The 16382-nt window shown below is 37.6% G+C and overlaps 1 protein-coding gene across 1 annotated transcript in view; it reads right to left on the bottom strand.

Moving 5' to 3' along the window:
- PRKCZ (protein kinase C zeta) overlaps nucleotides 1-16382 on the bottom strand; it is a 154172-nt gene that overhangs the window by 58925 nt on the left and 78865 nt on the right. Inside the window, exon 5 of the mRNA XM_065421210.1 lies at nucleotides 4195-4280. Within this exon, the coding sequence (XP_065277282.1) occupies nucleotides 4195-4280 (86 nt within the window). The remainder of the gene's footprint in view (nucleotides 1-4194; nucleotides 4281-16382) is intronic.

The raw sequence follows: 16382 nt of genomic DNA, 5'->3' as shown, positions 1-16382 counted from the left end.
TTGCAAAAAAACCCCAAAACAAAACCAAAACAAAAAAAAAAACCCTACAACAAATACAGGACTATGATGACTTCAGATTCAAACAGAAGCAGAAACTGGTTTGTGAGAGAAAGCTTTTATTCAAAAACAATCAATAATAAAGAATAGAATTCAAAAGAGACTGCTTTTAGCAGTTTCTTTTCTCAGGTTTGAGTGTGTTAAGATCTTGTTTAAAACGTAGATAAAGTTGACTGCCCATATTAAATTGACTACCCATATTAACCAAGTGTAGCAAGGGCAAAGGATTTGAGACGACTAGATTGTAATACAGATTTACTGTAACATTTGCACATTTTTCCTACCTTTCCTACGTCAAGAGTTGCTAGGTGGCACACAGACAAAAAACAACTGACAGGAATTTGAACCACATTGTTATTTGAAAAAGAAAAAACTCTGAAATGACTATTTAACTCTGAGAACATCACAGTAATTGATTACAAGTGTTTGTAATAAAGGGGAATTTTAACATCCTTACAGTACACCTCACCATACCTACACACTAACATTGGTAATGGTGCATGTCAGCAGGATTGTTAGGGTAATCAAAATACATAATAAAATAGCTCATATTAAAAATGTCATCCACTGGTTGGGGGGAACCCATTAAACAATGACATAAATGTAAGGTGTCACTTAACACATACACCAAAATACGTTGAAATTACCTTTTTTAACCAAGTGGGCATCCATTACCACTTTAGCTAGGTTCCTTGTTATTTCTTATATCCAAAAGTAACTGTCACATTAAGAAGCTGAATACTTCCCACTTGTGATTAACAGTACTGTTTCTTTAATCAGCGCAGCAATGTATGCAAACAGCATGCATTTTAGCCATTTTGCCCAACAAGCTTCCAGACAGCAACCTAACTTAGATTCTCAAATGCCAATCATTTAATCATTCCAGTCCCAATTCTCTCACATATCCACAGCACCTTTTGAGAGCTCAAGAATGTTCTCTACTCCCAACCTACAGGCTGGCTCCGGCAGCCACTGTGACAGTCCCAGACCCCTCCCATTACTCTTGGTCAGGGCCGGCTCCAGGCACCAGCCCACCAAGCTTGTGCTTGGGGCGGCACCTGGAGGGGGGCGGCGCGGTGCTCCGGCCGCTGGGGAGAGCGGGGCCACGGCCGGGCTCGCCGCCCTCCTCCCAGGGCTCCGCGCGGGGGGGCGGCCGGAGGCTTTTTTGCCTGGGGCGGCAAAAAAGCCAGAGCCGGCCCTGCTCTTGGTCTTCCCATGATTCACTGTATTCTTGAAAGCTGCACATGCTGTCTTGCACTCCTCCTCCTCCTCCACTTCAGGCTTATACCAAACTCTGATGGCTCTGATGTAACTGTTCCAAGCCCCAGAACAGTGAAAGTCTGTCTAGCCTAGCAAACCTGTAAGCTACAGTATGGCTTTCAGATCCTCTTCTGTGGAATCAATCAATCACTTACAGCAACACAGTGCTCTTCAGAAAATGGTTAAGTCACTTTGAATCCTTACTAGTAGTAGTCACAGAGTGAATGATCTTTCTGAAGCCCGTTTGCACTATTTATAAGGATTTGTAGTTCTGCACAGGAGGAACCCTGCACCAGTGAAGAACCAGTTGTAAGAATGGGGCCTAAGATCACAAGCAACAAATAAAGAGAGTGTAGGAAAGGAATAGTCAACTTTTTCCTTTTTTAAAAAATATTGACTATACCCGCTGCACCTTTCTATCTTTAACTGGCTAGTTTCTTGCAGGCATAATGGAGAAGAAATCCAAAGGTCCCAGCCTAGGGGACTACCTAGGAAGGAAAGCCTCACAGTTCTCTCATCCAAAGCCCTGGGTTTCAGAAGGGGCCAGAGGAGTCTACATGCTTAGACTTCAAGAACAAATGGCAAAAAGAGAGCAGATCTATTGGACATTTTATGTAAATATTGAGAAACAATTTGAATTCAGACCTTCTGGGCTTCTTCTGACACATTCATGTCAAATTATGTGAGTTTTCTATTTATTTTGTCACAAATTAAAAATAATGAAGAGAGTCATTCTGGGGTCAGGCTAAATAGCTTACAAAATGACTAACTATAAAAGGCCTCCAATAATAAGATGTTTAAAGAAAATGTCAGACTGAAAAAATGACAACTTAGTGACTGACATCCTTGAGTGAGGCACTGCAGATCAAGAAACAGGAACTGAGGGTTAGTTTTCAATTACATATACTTATAATCTTAGGGGTAGTCACCGTTGTGTGTGGGCACAAAGGCTTGTGATCATCTAAATTACTCTAATAACTCTCTTACTGGGTTCCTATTCAAGTGCACTCGAGGTTCACAGTGAAACAGAAAAGGTTATATAATTGAGGGCACTTTAAGACTGCAACTGAGCTGTGTACAGTGTTATAAGCCCACTTAAAATATATATAGTACAGAAGAATTTTTTTTTTTATTACATTATGCTGACAATCAAGGAGGTTTAAATTCAGGATCTTACAAGTGCCCATTTCAAACTGCTATTTTTGAGAAGTATTTGTCAAAGTTATGAGTGTTCATAAGTAAATCAACAAGCACAATCTACAGTGCTGTTGAATATAAGGGAACATTAACAGAGTTGTACACTCAAGCCCTCCCACCTCCTTTCACATGATATACCCTTCATTTGTGCAGTATTTTTAAAAATAAGAAATAAATAGAAAGAATTAAAATAGGAGTAAGACAAGACACTAAGCGGACTACAGTGTTCAGTGTTTGCCTTGCAATAGGTGTATTATAAAGTGATTTCTATTGCACAATTCATCTGATATTTTGAATGAATTCAGAAATTTACAGAATTGACTATAGAAACTCATTCAGGGCTGAAGTTAGATATCTAATCTCAGACACACATATGCATATGTATATACATGCAGACAATATTTTGTTGTCTATGGTACACTGTTTGCTGTCTTTGTTACTAGCTTCATGTGTATTCTTATGGTGCTGTAGCTCTGAAATGCATTTATTCTCTATACTGAAGTTTAGTATAAACCAGGCCTATTAGGGACTGTCAACAAAAATAAAATGACCATGTTAGTGAGGTTTCAAAACCACAGATATATATTAACTACAGGCCTAATTTTCACAAACATTTTACTAATTACTAATATAATAGTGTAGATTTCTAATTAAAATGTATGTTGTCCGAAAGCATACATTTTGACCATGTAGTAAGTATAATACACAAAAAGGCAATGTGCATCAAAAACGGTATCTTAGTCACTATACTTGTTTAGTATGTGATGAAAAGGTGCGTTATGTATATACATCTCATTTAAATTTTAGCGGTCCCCAGACGCAATACTTAACCTTAACAAGCCTTAGATCTCTGTAATACAACATGTCAAATGGCATTTTTCCCCCTAGAGCATTGGAAACAAAAAACTCTATCCAAACAACAACAAAGATTCGATTCCTTTTACTGTCATGGTTTATCATTGTTGGATCTAAAAATTAACCCACCTCTTTGCACTTAGGCTTTTATGGAATTCCAAGATGTGTATCTTATATACAGTATATGTGCTGCAAAATTCTGGCACAATGGGCTAGGTTAAGGAAGGAGGAGTCTCAGCCTTAAAGCTATGTTCTCTTGCTTGTATGGATTAAGTCAGATCCTTAATGTTGTTGTATCTTGGCATATATACTGATTTGCAGCTCAACTACATATACCAGTATTTCCCCCCCTCCCCCCAATTACATTAGATACTAGTTCTGGCTCCAAGCATGTTAAGACAGGATATTAAGAGATTTAATAAAAATCATTTATATAGACAATGAATGGAAAGGAATATTGAGGATAATAACTGTGCTTATAGAAAACCAGAACCATGAGAGAGAGGGAGAGAATCTGATCTAAAAATATCTTTAAAAAATAATAATAAATAATAATAATAATAAAAGCTTGTAAGAGCATTTAAAAGAAAACATTTCCATTAATTATGTACTACTGACCTCATCCCAGACTCTAAATAATTCAAAAACTTCAGACTTTTTCTGGTCGTTGTGCAGTGAATAATATTGCATACTGAATTCACATAAACAAGCATCTCCCTTTTCCTTTTCTTTCCCCATGTTTCAAACACAGGAAAAGCACACACTGAAAAAACAATGACTGCAGAGCATTACCCCAAAAATGGCATTTTTAGCAACAGTACTCACTCTGTTAAAGCGTTTGGCTTGAAACAGATGCCCATTCACTCGGTAGAGCTTCCTCCATCTTCTTGCTCCACGTCGGTAGATTGATTCTAAGAAGGAAATTAAAAAGGTGTAAAGCAGCAGCATAGTAACATAGCAATACCAGATACACCATGTCAAGCAAGTTGTGACTTAAAACATTCTTGCTTTTCTAAACACTAACACAAAGCTAAAATCCCTGCTGACAGAATCAGGATTTTTAATTTTTTTTTTTAAAGAAGCCTTAAATGACAGCTTCTGGAGGATGTGCTTTCGCCACTGCCTCTCCCTTTTCTCTATCCCTCTCTCTTTTTCTCACATGATTATAATCTTGTTACAGTTCCTTGGCTGCTTGCTGTTTCAAGCTCAGGTGAGATGGATAGATATAGTTAAAGAAACAGTGTTCCTCTATAAACCTCATGCTATTTATTTGTCACCTTAATGGGTAAACATGTAAAGAATATGTGTTAGCTGATAATGGAATATGTTATACAGTATTAAAACATTACAAAATCTTGTGTCCTGTTTTTCAATCTGATTTCCTCTCTCCTGCTTCACAGAATCCTCATGCAAAAGGGCTAACATTTTCCACTAGGAGTCTATGCTGGTTGTAAGGGCAATCTCCTAACCAAATCATCCTGACAATTGGTAATGACTAGGGTTCAGCAATTGATATTTTCCAATTTGGTGACGAAACAAAAAATAAATAAATCTAGAAACAGTTTAGGTTCATTTCAAACCAAAACTAACCCTCACCGAAACAAAAAAAAATAAAAAAAAATTGTTTGGGTTAATTTGAAACGAAAAGTCAATTTGAAAGAAATGTTGAAATGGTTTATTTAGAAAAATCTGAAACAAACCATTTTGACTTTTTCAAGAAAAATCTATTTTTATTTGGCTGAAACTATTTGCTGAATTCCTCCTGAATTCGTGGACAGTTTTGGTCACTGCCAAACTGTATTCTATTAAGTGAAACAATTTTGCTTAGCCCTAGCAGTGAACAGCACCAGATTCCGATTCCCTAACCTGCTATCCAGCCATCCTCAGAAGATTTCTGTGTGGCTAGATCCCTAACCCAAGTATCTTGAAACTCTGTAAACTTGAGTTACTTACCAACTGATCTACTAAGTTGTTCTTTGGCACATTATCCAGGGATATTTTTTTAAAAGTAATGAATAAAGGTAGTTTAGCAAATTTTTAAAAATAAATGTGATAAGACCGTGAAACTCAAGCAAATTATTTTAATTAACAAAGGAAAACAGAGATAATATTTTATTGCTGGTAAAAATGAGGTCAGAACAAAAATCCAGATTACATTTAAATAAATGGATTTATAAAATGTATTTGTTTGTTTTCTTATGATACAGTACTGAACTCTGAAGTGGGAAGACAGTCAATATTTAATCCTTGGTAAATTAATTCAAAATGATCTTCAGGTCATCATCTTTAAACTTTTTGGCTTTCAATAAGTCAGAAATAAATCCTAAATTTAAACACATTTCTGAAGCCTATATTATTATAAGCTTGACTCACTTGTAACAATGGCAAATATACAACTGTGAGTATTGTTAGACTAAAAATAGATAATGAAATAAAATGATCTTCCAACAAAAGAAAAATGTATTTAAGTCTGCATTAGCTAAAACTACTTCTGATCTTTTTTCCTGTGTGTGTGTGTGTGTGTAATGAGTGCACATTGGTACTGCATCCAATTTTTAGATTTCTTACTGTTTGTCCTACAAAACCAAGGCAAGTCATTTCTAGAAAGGGGACAAAGGACTATTTTGAAGGATTCTGGCCACACTGGAAATTTCAGCCCCAAATCTGAAAACACGTGCACACATGTATAAATTTACTCATGCAAGTAGTCCCACTGTAAATTTAAGGATCAAGACCTTAAAAGACCACAGTACCTTTATTTATTTATTTTTTTTTAATAAAGTGTTAATTGTTCGAAAGAAAAAAAACTCTCAGAGAAGCTACAAGTCTCTGTATACAAGAGAGGCATCAAATACAGAGTTGCTAGTCCAGATAGAGCCTACATGATGGGATTATGTACCCACATGGCTATTCATGATATACAAAAATCTAAGCTTTCATTAAAAAGTAGTTTCAATTTTCATTGTTGCAAAGGAAATATTCCATATATGAAATTAATGTAATCAGTGCAAGGCTGTCTGCCTGAAACTATGGCTCTGAGAGGTATGAACTTCACTGCCTACTATTAATTCCAGTGGTAACTCGAAAGGCCTAACTGCACTTTAAAAGACAATCTCTAACTATTTCACTGTTTATTTAACATTCAAATGGGGGAAAGGATTGGACATGAAGTCCACTCGTGGAAACAGGAGTTGGTGCAGAGAAGGGGGGGGGGGGGAGAAACACAGATACCCGAGCAAGAGAGAGAGCTAGAGGAGATGGGAAGGAAAAAAGAAACAAAGGCAAAAATAGCACTGGTCCTCAAGATGAGCATGTTTTCCTGTTGTGCTATGCTGAATGAAACAAAACAAAAAATAAATGATAACTGGAAATTTAAAGGTTATATTCTATTCTTGATCTTTGGGCAAACTTCCCTGTGACAGTGGGAGATCAATTGTGGATTGCTGGGTGGGATGGTCTGCATCCTAAAGAGTTTCAATCTTTTAGCTAACAACAGAAAGTGCTCTTGGAAACTGCCCTATCCCAGAAGCAGCTGTGAATTTGGGTAATAAATAGAAATATTTACTTTCACCAGTTTCGCAGCTTGATTCCTCTATCGCACCCTAATAACCATAGTTTTATCTTGGTTGAGTCTGAGCCAGCTCATTCTAATCCAAGCATTGGTCCCATCAAGACACTGGACAAGACAGTCAACTGCACTGGCTAGGTGTGACAAAGACAAAAAATGGAGCACCATGTGTATGTGGAAGACTCCACAACCCAAGCAACCTTATGATCTCTGACATCGGCCTCACATACAAATTCATCAGCACAGAATATTGCAGTAACCTCACGTGAGACTGTCCTCGGGGTAGCAGGTCCATTTCACTGTGAGATCTCTCAGCAAGAATAAAACAGTGACTCCAAAAATGACTCCATCCCTAACACAGAGAGCAGCCATGTCAGCAATACTTTGGGGTCAATGGTATCAAAGGCAGCTGGCAGAGCTAATAAAATCAGTATGGACATAGGATTCTTGGTCATCACCAGAAGCTGGAGATAGTTAAGCAACGAAAACAGGGCAGTCTCCATACCACATGTAGGACAAAAATTGGATTGACCAGGGGCAACAAAATCTGAAGAATTTAGCATTGCCAGAGTGGCTTCACCTATTTATTTCCAATCTTTGCCAAAAGGGGGAGATTACACTCTAAAAATAATTAGCTAAACTATCAATGTCAAAAACGTTTCTTTGAGCAAGTGCCTAAGTAATTCTTCCTTATGCATGCATTGCACCATGGGATGCATTGACCATCAGCTAGAATGTTTTTTTATAATCAGTCACCGAGAATGGGGTCTGTATGGAGTCAGAAAATGGGGAATAGTATAACACAGAACTGACTGACACTGCAGATTCTGTCTATCAAAAACAATGTCTGTAACGTGTTAGAGAATACTTAGTAAATATTAACTCAAAATGAAAATGGCTGGCTCACATTTTTAGTATTCTTTTATCCACTTTTTTCAATGGTCCCATTTCAGAACTACCTATCATAGCTTTCAAGGACTGCAGAGTGGGAAGATAAGGACTGGAATGGGTGCTCGCCTCATTTCCTTGAAAAGAGGGACAGCTTGCCCTCCTGACACCATGTAGCTGAAGACAGAGATGGGAAGCCAAAGTCTCTGATAACACAATGGGGTGGTAGAAATTTGTACAAGAGCAGCACTCCCAGACCATCTTACAAATAGGTGGTAAAGAGTGTTCTGTAATTTTTATCTCTAGAGAAACAATTGTAATGCAAAGATCCAATTATCTAAATCCTCCTTTTGGTTTACAATTTAAAAAAAGGGAGAGGCAGTGTAGCATCCTAGCACAGTCACATTACATTTTCTTTATTGTTTGGCTACTGCTCCAGATGGATCAAAAATGTAACAAAACCATGGAATGAAGAGATGGGAGTAAGCTAAGTAGTATGAAGAGTAGGGAGGAAATTGCTGACTTTGAAAACAAATAATGTAATTAGCCCTCAGCTACACTAGCCCTAACAGTTTTTTTTTTTCTTAGTCCATGAATGAGTTCAATGGTTGGCAAATCCTTTAATATACTTTTTTTCATTTTATCATATTTCACAAAAAATCTTATGTTTAAAGAAACCAGTATCTATGTTGCTAGTCAACCCAATATGAAGTTTACCTGATGAAATACACTCCCTACCTTCCTCTGTCTCCTTCCCAAGACAAACTAATTTTCACTTGAAAAAGAAACTTACTGCTGTTGGTATGTCCGGACACTTTTTGTGTACCAATACCACTGCATGCCTCAGTACCAACTGGATAGAGACACTTGTGCTTGGGACTCAAGATAGAGTTACCAACTAGTCCTGGCACATAAAGTTGCCAATAAGCAGCCACAAGGTCTGAACGCCTCCATCAAAGGAGAATTAGGAAATCTACTTGCTGCATTCTATGATAATGATGTGAGAATAAGGAATGCCAGTAAGTGACTGGTCTTTATTTTCTGGCTCCATTCAGGGTCACAAAAGCTTATATTCCCATCATAGGGGAGAGGTTAGCAATTACTGACTCTGATGGCTGTTGGATGTAATAAAAAAACCTACATAGTATATATCAAAATAACCCTCACAAAACTAATACAGCTAATTAATCTTTCACTCACACACACGATGTCTAGCAGGGAAGTCAGTAGACCTGAATCCCTTAGAGGGACGAGAGGATTATTCTGCCTCTTAAAGGATATCTGTCAATAACTACTATTCTTGAACTTCAAAGGTCTCTCCTCAAAACAATTTCTTCCTGGTTCCTCCCATTCAGCTGCTAAAATAGATCAGCCTCCCTCTCCCCCAAAGATCTCATTAACAAAGAGTGTGAGATCTGAGTCAATCTCAAAATGTCATTTAGCCCTGACACTTGTTCCTGTTCATTGTCAGGCTCTTTAGCACACTATAATACAGTATGCATTCTCATTTTGCGGTTCCATTTTTGCCCCAAATCAACAATTACTTTCCCCACATTCAGATCCTCAAAGATTCAGGACATCATGTTGGATGCTTGACTCAGATGGAATCCTGAATGAAAATCAAACATATCTACAAGGTGTAGGCTTTTGACTTTTCCGTCCCATGTAAGACTTGCCAAAATCATTGGTTTGCATCCAAAACTGAAAATTATTTTGCATTTTAAAATCTATACATGATCTCCTCAACTGTTGTTCTCGTAGAGTAGCATTTAATAGCCTTATCCAAATCTTTTGGATGTACACAAATCCTTTACTTGTTTGTTTTTATTACAGTGGCCATCCTGTAAACTCAGTCAGTTGGTGTCTGAATTTCCTCTAACTTCTAAATATACCATCAGGTCAAATTCAACTTTAATCTCATTGACAGTGGGACTTTACTTGGTGCATGTGTTTTGGCAACACACTGGAATATATCAATGAAATGTATTATAGCCTAATGAACCCGAGACCATAAAAAGCCTGATCAAGTTCTTTAAGAAGGTCTTTCGTATTCTGTTTAGAAGGCAAGTTGATCATCGATGTTTGCAAACGGTTTGTCAACCCAAGGCTACATAGGACTTTCTGTTGTACTATTTCAAAACGAGTGATATCTCAGTCAAACATGCCACTGTGGCTTTCCTACAGGGCTCATTTTGTGCCCACTACATGAAACAAAAGCTTTTTTAACGTTGGACAGTTAATCATTTTGTTTATGCTTCCTGTGATCACACAGCATTCAGCTCCATTATCAATTTTGATTGCTTTTTGTTCATTTATTTCCAATAGCACAAACCAATCTGTTTGTTAAACCTCGCTTCATAAATTTATTAAGGAGATCCAACAAAGAACTCTGCTTCTGCAACATAAGAGCTTTGCCCTCTGGCTGCCGGTTTGCCAAAGTCTTTCCTATTTTTTTTTTTAAATAAAATATATATAAAAAAATTCACTCTGCTTAGTGCAACACATGTTTGCAAAATGGTTGCTTTTACTAAACACATGACACCAGAACCCTTGTATTGGGTACCTTTGTGTCATGTTGTAATTAATTCCACATTTATGATAAACAAATTAAATATAGTCTCTGCTATTTGTTTATCTATGCATTCTGTTCTTTATACTCTGGTATGATTTTTAATTAGATGCACTTCAGTTCTTTCACTGCTTCCTCACACTTATATTTTGGAAACAATTTGGCACTAGTCCTGCAAATATCCACTGTTCTTTGCACAGTCGAGAACATGGTTGTTTTAACCTGAATATCAGTTACACCACAAATAATTATGTCAGTGTGTGGGTTAACTTTTCAAATTCATATGCTTTATTACATAGGTCTATAATCTAATAGTAGTTCTCCATGGCAGCTGATATCTTTTACATAAAGTGTACTTTTCCCCAAGTGACATTATCGATGGGATAAAAAAAATGTTTGACGTTTTAATTATTTTAATCTAGCAGTTCTCGTTCCTCTTTATGCTCCTCCTGGATGATATTACACATCTCCAGTGCTGTTGGGCCTTCTGCATGTACCAGTATGGAGGATTTTACCCTCTCCAATTCCTCTTTGGAAAGAAAAAATCCTGTCTGAGCAATGTACAGACAGGGCAGTCACTAGGTATATGCTCGGCCATAGACTCTTGCAACAGTAAACCAGACTTATTTATATAGTACCCAAAAGCATGTAAGACAACAGGTCCCTGCCAGAAAGAACTTACAATCTCAGACAAAATCTGGATAAAGGATGCGGGGAGGAGGGAAGGAGGGAATCAAACATAATGGCAAAATAACCAAGGTGATGTGTGGTATGTGACATTTTGGGTCTCTATTTTATGGCACCATGTTTTCTAGGCACCAACTGCAAAAAAAAAAAAAAAATACTAACCATGAGCTTTTAGGTAAAATGCCAAGGTAATACCACCTAAACCACTTCTGGCAATCAATTGTTTATTTTTGAGCATTGCATGTAGACTGACCTATGTAGTCAGGACACCTATCCAATTCCCTAAAAGAAAAAAGTAAGTAAATAATTTACATTAAACAAATCAAGTCATTCTGAATGTTGAAAAACATGTGAAGTATGTCTTCTCAAAACATGGAAAGCAAGGAAAAATGCTTGAGCCTATGAATATACTAATCTATTAAAAGAGCAGGAAATTTAAGTGGAATGTGACTAATGATATTTTCTGAAAAAGCTGAACTGAATATAACCACCCTACTGATTATCCAGATAATCTTTGGTGGAGAACTTGCATCCTTTTTGTACCACCCTAATAGAAACCAACCCTTAAAGCCATTAATGTGATTACAGAGTCTGCAAATACAATAGTTTAATCTGTAGCTCTTAAAAAGACTATGTCCTTGGGCACTGATTTGGGGTGTGGGGGGGGGGTGTATCTGATGCTGCTTTTGTTTTTGAAAGATGTACAGTTTGATTGCTGGCAATTAAATGTTTTAGACAAGTATTCTCATTCTCAGTTTTAGGTGGAAACTACAGTATCTGTGAATGTATTAATTCTGATAGCATTCATCTTTATTTTCAAAGAGAAATAATCTACTGAATAAACATGTAATAAATAAAAGCTACACATTTAAACTCTCAGAGTTCCCACTCAGTTCAGAAATCGGTATCAGCTCCAATGATTCATAACCTCAACAAAAATGATGCAAACAAACCACTGGGCAAGTTGAATTTTAAACAACACTGTAATATATTCTAACCAGCTGACTGTAGTGTTCATCTGTGTGTTTTTGAGCCATAGCTTAGCATCAGTACAATATTGTTGTGTTGTACATATCTTGAATAGCTGATATTAATGAATGAAAAGAACATGTCCTGGGTGTCAGATTTTATTACTGCAAGTAATATTCTTTCATTATAAATGTTTACACTTCTATACAATTTTTCAGTCTAGAAAAGATAATCACTTGCAGCAGTACTTGTAATAAATATCAAACAGAAAACCAGAGAAAGGGTTAGCAGCTACAGCAAACATATTTAGGATCAAGTTGGGCTCAATAGTGGAGATAATAGATGCCTTTGAACTTGATGGGGGTCATTAAGTATTTGAAACTTGTGGCCAGATGCTCAGCTACAGTAACTTGTTATGGTTCCATTGATTTTAATTGATTTAGACAAGTTGTCTTGTCTTTAAGGGAAAGGGGCTGTTGACAGAAAAAAAAAAATCAGGTACGTTTCCTTTTGTTTTTCTTAATAACCAAGTCCATATGATGGTGACAATTCTGAGTGAGAGCCCAGGCATATAGCCTTAACAAGAAATTTAGCATATTTGGGTGTGGGGGACAGACACGCAGAAAGTAAACCAGAGTCTAAACAGCTGTTTTCTGGGTTTCTGAAAATGATGCTGCCTCTGTGAATTATATTAATAAATTCAGATAAGCTGCACTTTGTTTCTGTCATAATATCCTTTAGATTCTCCATGTCTGTCTATAAATTAGACTAAGAACATAGTATCCAATGTCTATGCCAGACATAGATCTTTGAAGTTTTATTATTTTATCTAGCAGTTCTCGTTCCTCTTTATGCTCCTCCTGGAACATATTACACAAGTCCAGTGCTGTTGGGCCTTGTGCGTGTACCAGTATGGAGGATTTTACCCTCTCCAATTCCTCTTTGGAAAGAAGAAATCCTGTCTGAGCAAAGTACAGAGAGGGCCTCCTGTCTCTCTTCAAACAAAGAAATAATGCAATTCTGTAGCCCAGTGTTTTTTGACCATTCAAAAATTGACACATACTATATTTAACATTGAGGGCCTTGAAATAAGAAGTGAGCTTTCATATGAATGTCTATTAGGATACTCTCAAGGAATTTTAACTAACAGTTTCTATGGTAACCTGGAGTCCTAAAAGAATACAGTGTCTGAGAAAACGCATTTAAAAACTATGTTTAAATAAATGAAGTTGACACACAAACTGTCAATATCTGCAATACTCAAGTTAACACTGACCCTCCATCTTTAATACAAACTACAGGCAACTAACAAAAGTGGGTTGCATTAAGCAGGGAACGAAGCCCCAAGCCCCTTTCTGGCGTTCTATGTTTTTGAATTTAATAGTTTTTTATTCTGTATCTGTACAGCAACTGGCACAATAGACTCCCCATACTCACCGAGGCCTCTATGTGCTACTGTAAATACAAATAGTAAAAAATCTCAGTGCTGTTCATTTTTCTAACATGCAGGAAATATGAACAGGTTTTCTTCATACTGTGAAGCTAAAAACCCTGAACGACACGGTATGTTCAGAACAGCTCAGATTTTACTATATCTGTGTTGGCAAAAAACAAACCCTACATGTTCCTAGAATCTATAGTAATCAGAATCTAAAAGAATAAGTTTATTAACTTTTTAGTGCTTAGTTTAGAAAGTCTACAATGAATAAAAAAATGTTTTGTCAAACCTAAATTTAAAACCTCTGGCATTAACCTTTGAAAACAAAAGAAATACACAAGCAATTTTGTTCTAAATGATATTATCATCACAGTTGAGTTCTCTGAAGGTATAAACTGAAAGACTGCAACATGAATGAGGACTACTGAATAACTCCTGTGTGAGCTACTGATTTCTTTAAACACCAATAGTATGTACATGAAACATGAAAGAAATCTGAGAAGTCATGTTTGATGGAGACTTATTTTGACTAATAACATACCAAAGATCAATTATATTTTTCTAGAGATTTAGGAAAGAAAATTAAAATTACTGTTTGAATTAAGAGCAAGAGGTATAAGAAGCCTTGTTACAATAATTTTTTACAAGATTTTTTTTATCTGGTTATAGCACTAATTAATATTCCAGTTCTTCACCCTGGTGCAGCATGACAGGTCACACGTGATCCAAAACCACTCGTGTGATGGAATATAAGAAATAATGACACGTGAGCATTAGCAAATGCTACAACTGTGCTAACCTGGAGAAAACAGTGACAGAAAACATCAGAATACAAAAAAAGATTTCAACAGGGACTAGATAGGATGTGCCTTACCTACAACCTATGCTTCTATGCAATGACACAATATTTTCTACAAATATCAAAATGAAATAGTTTACCTACCAACTTGGACAAAAGTTTTCAAGAAAATTAGCTTCTAATTTCTAGGAGAGTTAGGAGTAGAGTAAACTGCCAGTATAATGGGATGTTCCATGGGGATAATGGTAAGGAACACTCCAAGTTTGCAGAATGCTAGCTGAGCAGCTTATCTACTACTAGAGTACTAGAGCCTCAGGGCTGCAGCAGCCTCGACTGCAGATGCGCTGCCTTATATAATGAGGGATGCAAATGCAGGGGTGTTAAGCCTTCAGATCCTCATATTTGAGCTCATGCCCTCCATGTAAAGATGGATTAAGCCCCACACAGAATACAGCTCTATAGACCACAAGAATATAGAAACCCTTGTTCCCAGCATCCTGCTCTTTACAGCAAGACTGCACTGTTGCCAATGCCTAAGTAGTTTTACATACTAGCAGAGGATTGGTTTGGCCAGGACTTGTCACCCAAGTAATTTAAAATGATTGTTTTGTAAGAACAAATCCAAAAAGAGCACTGCTTCTGAGAGCCTGAGCTAATAAAAAAAGTGGAACACTAATCTAAGCATCTGTAACTGTAAGGCTTCTGATAGCCAGTTCAAAAGTCCTATGAGAGGTCACCTTCTGTTTTATTAGGTATAAGAAAATGTACAGATTACAGTGAAGAAACTATTAGCTGGTCCTGTGGGAAGCCATAGTAGTGAACTATGCAATGAGCCATTTGCTGTAACAGGTTTAGGCAGTTTGCCAATCTTTCTCACTTTAAAAATGTTGATGAAAACCCTCACATTTACAAACAATGGTGTAAAAAGTCTAAAAGTTATTAGACAAGAGGAACTCATGTCCTACTATTCTAATCTCTTTCAGAAACTGCTGATGCCCACTTCTCTCTAGGGATTCTGTGTTTACAATATGTATGTATTTACTGTAACCCTTAGAAGGATGCATATCCTTTTCTTTTATATGGCATATTCTTAAATATGCTTCCCATGGCATTAATCTCTTTTCCATTTACCTCAGATTTCATAGTACAATGGTATACGCCTGGGGGAACTCTGCACCAAAAAGTTAAAAACTCTGCACATAATATTTTAAAATTCTGCAAAATTCTGCATATTTTATTTGTCAAAAAAAACATAATAATCACACTAGTTTCAATTATTTTGATAATATATTTAAAAAAACCTGTCAGCAAGTATGTCTAACAATACAGACAACAAAAAAAGATTCAGAAAATATTTTCTGAAAAATAGATTCCTTCGTAGGCATATTAATACAGAACTTTGGGTAATAAGGCTACAATTTAGTCAAGGGTATTTTTAGTAAAAGTCATGGGCAGGTCAGAGTCAACAAACAAAAATTAATGGCCCGTGACCTGTCCATGACTTTTACTAAAAATACCCGTGACCAAATCTTGGGGGGCCGCTGCTGTCAGGGGGTGTCCCAGGGGAGTGCTGCTGGGGGGAGGATGCCCCGAGGGAGAGGGGGTGCTGCTGGGGGGGGGGGGGGGAGGAGAGAAGCAACACTAGCTGCCAGGGGCAGCTGAGCAGCGGCTGCTCCGGCCGTCCCCAGGGCCAGCCGCACTGGCCGCTGCTTAGGCAGTCCCTGGGCAGCTGGCCCGGGGCCATCCCAGCGACTGGCTGAAGAGCCGCTCCAGCAGCAGCCAGTGTGGCTATCCCCGGGGCCACCTGAGCAGCTGACGCCAGAGCCAGCTGCTTGAGCGGCCCTGGGTCAGCAACCATGGGCGCTGCAGGAATCCTGGAGGTCGAGGAAAGTCGCAGAATCCGTTACTTCCGCGACCTCCGTGACAAACACGGAGCCCTAGTAATAATTCATTTAAACTACAATATAGAAATGTATTTCCCGCACCCCTCAGAAGCAGTGCAAAGGCTTCGGGGAGTCAGGGTTAATGGAGGAGCTGAGGGAGAGGGAAGTAACTGCTGGGAAGGAACCAGCTGCATGTGCCAAACAATGGAAAC

This window comes from Emys orbicularis, chromosome 22 (assembly GCF_028017835.1).
Source record: "Emys orbicularis isolate rEmyOrb1 chromosome 22, rEmyOrb1.hap1, whole genome shotgun sequence".
Classification (NCBI taxonomy): Eukaryota; Metazoa; Chordata; order Testudines; family Emydidae; genus Emys; species Emys orbicularis.
Note: the sequence above shows the minus strand (reverse complement) of the source record. Positions and strands in the feature narration are given on the sequence as shown.